The sequence below is a fragment of the Lynx rufus genome, unplaced genomic scaffold (assembly GCF_022079265.1).
Source record: "Lynx rufus isolate CCGP_SWC_20201006 ecotype Redwood Valley unplaced genomic scaffold, mLynRuf1.p SCAF_7, whole genome shotgun sequence".
Lineage (NCBI taxonomy): Eukaryota > Metazoa > Chordata > Mammalia > Carnivora > Felidae > Lynx > Lynx rufus.
Window position 1 is genome coordinate 117,960,940 of NW_025814889.1, and position 6,207 is coordinate 117,967,146.

Sequence of the window (6,207 nt, forward strand, 5' to 3'; positions counted from 1 at the left end):
GGCCTAGAGTGCTTCAGAGGGCTCACTGGCCGCTGCCCTTAGTCTTCACAGACCTTGTGCATCTCTGCCCCCCTGCTCTGCCCCTGCTTGTTTCCAGAAGCCCTCAGTGAAGGCCTGTGCATTGTTGGTGCATGAATGGGGACTTCCTTTTTGGCTAGGGCTCCTTGGGATTCTGAACTGCTGAGCCAGTCCTCACTTGCCTCCAGAAATCTATACAGATTTCAGCGTGCTCTCCTTACCCTGTCAACAGCTGCTGTCTCCCCACCACTGCTCTGTGGAGGATGAAAATAATTGTGGGTCTCTTGTTTTCTAGAGTTTGGTGCATTTAGAGTTCTTTGCACTCTCAAGTTGAATTTCAACATGTATATTTTATAGTTTATCTGGCTTGACCTCATCATCAGAGTTGGAGAGATTACCTCCTAAGCAGATGTCTGTGGCTCTATTTTTATTGTCTTTTCAGAAGATTTAAATTTCTTCCAGCAAGAAGATCACTTTGTTCCATTTCTTGCTGGCTTTCAGGTTTCCTTGGGGCTAGTTTATTTCTGGTTTGCCTCTATTCCTACAGTTTAGTCTGTGCCCTTCTGGGATGTCAGCTGAATTTCGTCTGGAGTCTCACTTGGCTTTTTTACCTTGGTGGGTCCTGTACTTTAGCTTCCATTTCCCCAGCATCACAAGGTCACCAAAATCTTCCTCTGCGCTAGTTGCTACTTTGTGTTTGATTTCCTGCCATCTAACCCAGGACAGGCATAGCTTAGGAGTCAACAGGTGTCTCAAGGGGAGGGTGCAATTTTAGGTTTACTTTTCTGCAGGTACCCCTTTTCTAGGATCTGGTACCTTAAAGCCTTGGCTGTCCTGACTGTTCCCAACCTAGCACAGCCCTACCCAGTGAGACTCTCTCAAGCTCCAGGCCACTGCTTTCCCTTCAGCTTCTTTTCCCCACACGGGAGTATCAGTACATCCCCCAGAGGGAAAGGCAGGGGGGAAGGTGGGGCTTACCTACTAGACTTCCCTCCTTTATAAGACCATGGCTTCTCTAATCCTAGCAATTTTCATGGTTCTCTGGTGTTTTCTGTTTGTTTTTAATAAAGCTTTTGTCATAATTAGAAAGCCGAGAGAATTTTTAAAGTATAGTTGTAAGAAAAAAAGTAAGGTACTTAGGAATAAATCTAACCAAAGATGGTAAAAATCTTTGTAGAAAAACATTTAAAATTTGATTAGAAAGTATTAATACTTAAATAAGTGGAAAGATATTATGAAGATGTCAGTTCTTCTAAATTAGTCTATAGATTGAGTAAAATTATAATCAAATCCTATCTGGGTTTTTGGAAGACAATGATAGGATAATTTCAAAATTTATGTGAAAGAAGAAAAGATCCAGGAATAACCAAGACACTCCAGAGAAGAATAAGGTTGAAGGGGACTTTTTTGTCAGATGATAAGCTTAGTTATGAAGCTATAATTAAAACAGTGTAGCATTAGCACAGGGTGGACAAACTGCCCCAAAGAAGCACATAGACCAGAGAAAAACCTGTGCATATATAGAAATGTGATATATGACAGAGGAAAAGCATAGATCCCTATTCCCAGCTATTAAAAAAAAATCAATTCCACCCAGAGTAAAAGTTTAAAGGGTAAAGTTTTAGGCATTGTAAGAGAGTTTATATATGACGTCAGGGTAGGGAAGTTATCAAAACATAAGAGGATGCACTACCTATAAAAGCAGGTGGGTAAATTTGATTGTGTTAATAGGTCAGTAACTAGAGAACATTGATGACTGTCCATCACAAGATACCATTAACAAAGCGGCAGGACAAAAATCTATCTGCAGTATTCATATAACCAACAAAGAATCAGGTTATGTAAAGAGAAATAAATAAGAAAAAAAGACATTCAATAGAAAAACAAGATGAAAAGACCTGTGCAAGCATTTCACAGAAGAGGAATGGTCTATGAACACAAGGTGAGAGGTCCAATCCTGTGAATCAGAGAACTGAAAATGCAGTGGGACACTATTGCACACCCATTAGATGGGAGAATGTTGTGCGGAGTCTGGCAAGACCAAGCCTTGATGCGGACGTAGAGCAAGAGGAAGTCTCTCACACGGATGATGAGCAAGTCCACGGATATTACCACTTCAAAAAATAATTTGCATTGTTTTGTAAAACTGAACAAGTATACATCTGGATCATAACCTTTAATTCAGCGTATCTACTCATGGATCTATCATCTATAGAAATTGGCCATGTGGATTGAGAGATACATGCACGATTGCTTATAACATTGTAACAGTAAAATCTTGAAAACAGTCCAAATGTCAGTTGATAGGAGAATGTATACACCAGCAGAAATCAGTGAATTATAGATGTATAGAAGATGAATGTTGAAAACATGGTACTGGGTTATTTTTTAAATGTGCACTACTTAGTACTACGTAGGATGTGGTATTTTTGTAATACTCAGAAACAAGCACAATGAAAATATATTGACTGTATATTCTATGTTAGACAGATGTTTGTTGTTTTTTTTAAAAAACTATTTCTTTGCTTAAACAAAATTCATCAGAGGAGTGAATTCTTTCTTGGGCTTCTCCTAAGATAAGTGATGGAATCAGAGAAGAGCATATAGGAAGCTTCTATGATTTTGCTAATGTTCTAGCTTATAAGTTGTGCAGTGGGTGACTGAATGATCCTTTTATTATTATACTTCATAATTTTCATGTATTCTTTTGTAGGCCTGAATTAATTGCATTTTATTGGGTAACCTCTATTATAACCACCCAAATACCCATTTTCTACTCTACTGGAGATATTTTTTTAATAGCTAAAACATTGTTAATAATTAAAACATTATAACCTAGTAAATTATCTGTATGTATTTCATTGTAATATAAATCTCTGTATTTTTTTATTTTTTCATTTATTTTTTTTAATGTTTATATATTTTTGACACAGAGAGACAGAGACAGAGCATGAACGGGGGAGGGGCAAAGAGAGAGGGAGACACAGAATGGGAAGCAGGCTCCAGGCTCTGAGCTGTCAGCACAGAGCCCGACGCAGGGCTTGAACTCATAGACCGCAATGGATCGTGACCTGAACCGAAGTCGGATGCTCAACCGACTGAGCCACCCAGGTGCCCCACCTCTGTCTTTCTTTAATGATAATTTCCATATTAAGGAATGTAGTACAATGAGAGTTCTGGAGGTAGACAGCCTGGGTTTATATACTAGTTCCACCATTTACTGGTGGTTTGATTGGATAGTTTTAACTGCTCCGTGACTCAGTCCCTTAATTGGTAAAATGGAGGTAATAATTGCACCTAATGGTAAAGATTAAATGAGTTCTTCCATTTAAAGTACAAGAAATGGGCGCTTGGGTGGCTCAGTCAATTGAGCGTCCAACTCTTGATTTTGGCTCAGGTAATGATCCCAAGGCCGTGAGACTGAGTTCCATGTTGGGCTCTGTGCTGAGCATGGAGCCTGCTTAAGAGCCTCTCTCCCTCTCTCTCTCTGCCTCTCCCCTGCTCATGTGCCCTCTCTCTCTCTCTCTCCAAGAAACAGTGCCTAGTACATAGTAAATAAATTCTAGACACGTTGGTATTATTATTTTTATTATTAACATCCAATCATTTGAAACAATGAGAAAAGGTTAGCCACTTTCTTGAACGATCTAGAATTGGGAAAACCATTGTAATTCTAACAAGTATTTTACATTCTTCCCTAGAGAAGCATGCCATAGGGACATTGTGAATTTACAAGTGGAGATGATTAAACAGTTTCACATGCAATTGGTATGTATGACATATTTTATTTTAAATAAGTGTAGAGTTGTGGATCTAAAAAGAGTCCATTAAAGGGTGATATATTTTTACTTTATTATATCTAGTTGCTAGAATAAATAAATAGGGAATTTTAGAAATTTAGTAAGTAAAATAGACTTTAACTGGTCCCTCTTCTTTTTAACTTAGTTAAGGCTACTTTTTCACAGCCATTTTATTTATTTATTTATTTATTTATTTATTTATTTATTTATTTAAGTTAAAAGCTTCCCACATGTACAAATATAAGCCTTGCAAATATATAACTTTCACCAGTGATCTTTCATTTATATTAACAAAGTAGTAAGGATGGTTAAGTACAAGAAATATCATTCAGGTAGTTAATTGAACATGACAGAGATGATAGCTGAAAGTATGTAAAACAGCTTGCCAAATAAATGAAATACCAATGATTTAAAAAGCATTTTCCCCTTTTCTAGAATGAAATGCACTCTTTGCTGGAAAGATACTCAGTGAATGAAGGTTTAGTGGCTGAAATTGAAAGACTACGAGAAGAAAACAAAAGACTACGGGCCCACTTTTGAAATTTCAGTGAATACCTTAATGTTTTGTAATTGGAGAAGCTTCTGGCAACACAACTGCATGGAATCAGTATTGTTTTTATGGTCTTTGGGGAAAAAAGTGTTTTCCAAGTAAAATGGTGATGGGATTTTACACCAACCACTATTTCATCTTCTCTGTCAAAAATATTTATATTTTTATATTAAGAACTGTACATGTCATCTGCCTAGTAGGAAAGTCAGCAGTATCTTTATTTTCCGAAAGCTTTAGCTACACACTAAGTGCCCTTTTTCATAAGAAAAGAAAATTGTGCAAAAAAAAATAGGTTATGTATGTTTTTTAATTACCTTTTTTTAACAGATAATATTTTTGATTGATAATTGCCTTCCAAATTGTTTTGGATGTTTGAAGATTAAAGAGCTTGATATGCCTTCTATTTTTATGGTGAAAATAATTTTAAAATGGCAATTGGTGTTTCTAAGCAATTGACTAGTAAAACAGAACGTTGGTTAGTAATTATTTTGTTAACTTGATAAAGTCAAGTATGACTATTATTTATTACTTGTACATTTCATAAGAAAATTCTGGGAATTTTGAATTGCATAGATTACATTATATACCTATTGCATCTATGTTAGTGTTTTGTACTTCTGACAAATCTCTACTCCTGTTTTGTATTTTGTAGCTAATTTCACTTTACCTATGAAAACGTTTAGGGGTTTTTAAGCCTCAACTAGAGCTGCATATCTACTGATTATCTTATGAATTAGTAAAATGCAAAGTTACTCTGTAAAGTTTCAATCAACATGATTCAACTTATAATCAGTGAAAATTTTATATTAGATGCTAAGTATTACAGTATTAGTCCTATTTTTTTCCCTTCCAAATGAGAAGTGTAGATTATTTTGTTTTGTGGTTTATATCATTAACTTTCTCTAATTCTTTCTGTGCTGTGTGTAATGTTTTTTATTGTTGACCTTACCGTAAAATTTAGAAAGTTCATTGTCAAAAGAATTTACACCTCTTTGCGAATGGGTGGATGTGTACATCTACCTGCCATGATCTACAGTGTTAGTTGTATAAGATTAGGAGGGCTCCAGGCTTGTTTACCTTCTTATCGTCTCCTGTCCCAAAGATGTAAGCTATGTACCTTGTATACAGCACTCCTGCCCAATTTTGACTTCGGAGATAAAAATATTTACTAAAATAATAAAGAAACCTAGCTAGCTTACTAACTTTATGGTTTTCCCAAGTGATGGAAATTTTGAGGATATATTTAATAAGTGTAAACGTACTAATGATGACTTCAAGAAATAAAAACAGAAATATTACTTTTTCCTAGTGCGGCTCAGAGAATACGTTTGTGTTGAAATGTAAAAGGGTGCTAATATGATCTTTCTTTCCTGACAGATTATTGAAAGCATTATGATTTGTAACAAGCTTCCTTCTATATCATTATCAAACAGGTTTAGAAAACATAAAAGTGTGTTTTGCCTACATGCTGTATTTAAATCCATTAATATTTTCCTATTGCCTTTTTCTATAAATGCACATAATGTGTATTAAAAGAGGTGGGATAAATAAAACAATTCTAGTAACTTTATGTGTGTAGATGAAACATTTTTATCATGGAATTTAAAAGCTAAGTATAAAAAATAAAAATTTTATATGGTAAAAATGGGAAACGTGAAATTGAACTGTTGCCTCTGGCCAAAATATAATAGAGATTGGAGTTACCCATTTGAAAATTTTTAAACACAAAATATATGAGACAGTTTTCAAATATCAACTGGGTCAAATATCAATGGGTTTATTTCAAAACCCATCAGAATCAAATTCCTTAAAACTTGTGGCAAAGGAAAATTCTTAAGC

General features: G+C 35.4%; 1 protein-coding gene across 2 annotated transcripts in view; it reads left to right on the forward strand.

The window, feature by feature from the left end:
* Positions 1-5,938, forward strand: part of NEDD1 (NEDD1 gamma-tubulin ring complex targeting factor) — a 47,533-nt gene extending 41,595 nt beyond the window's left edge. For both annotated transcript variants that reach the window (XM_047065918.1, XM_047065919.1), the window contains exons 14-15: positions 3,720-3,786; positions 4,254-5,938. In XM_047065918.1, coding sequence (XP_046921874.1) covers positions 3,720-3,786; positions 4,254-4,358 — 172 coding nt within the window. In that variant the 3' untranslated portion in view covers positions 4,359-5,938. The remainder of the gene's footprint in view (positions 1-3,719; positions 3,787-4,253) is intronic.
* The last annotated feature ends 269 nt before the right edge of the window (positions 5,939-6,207 follow it).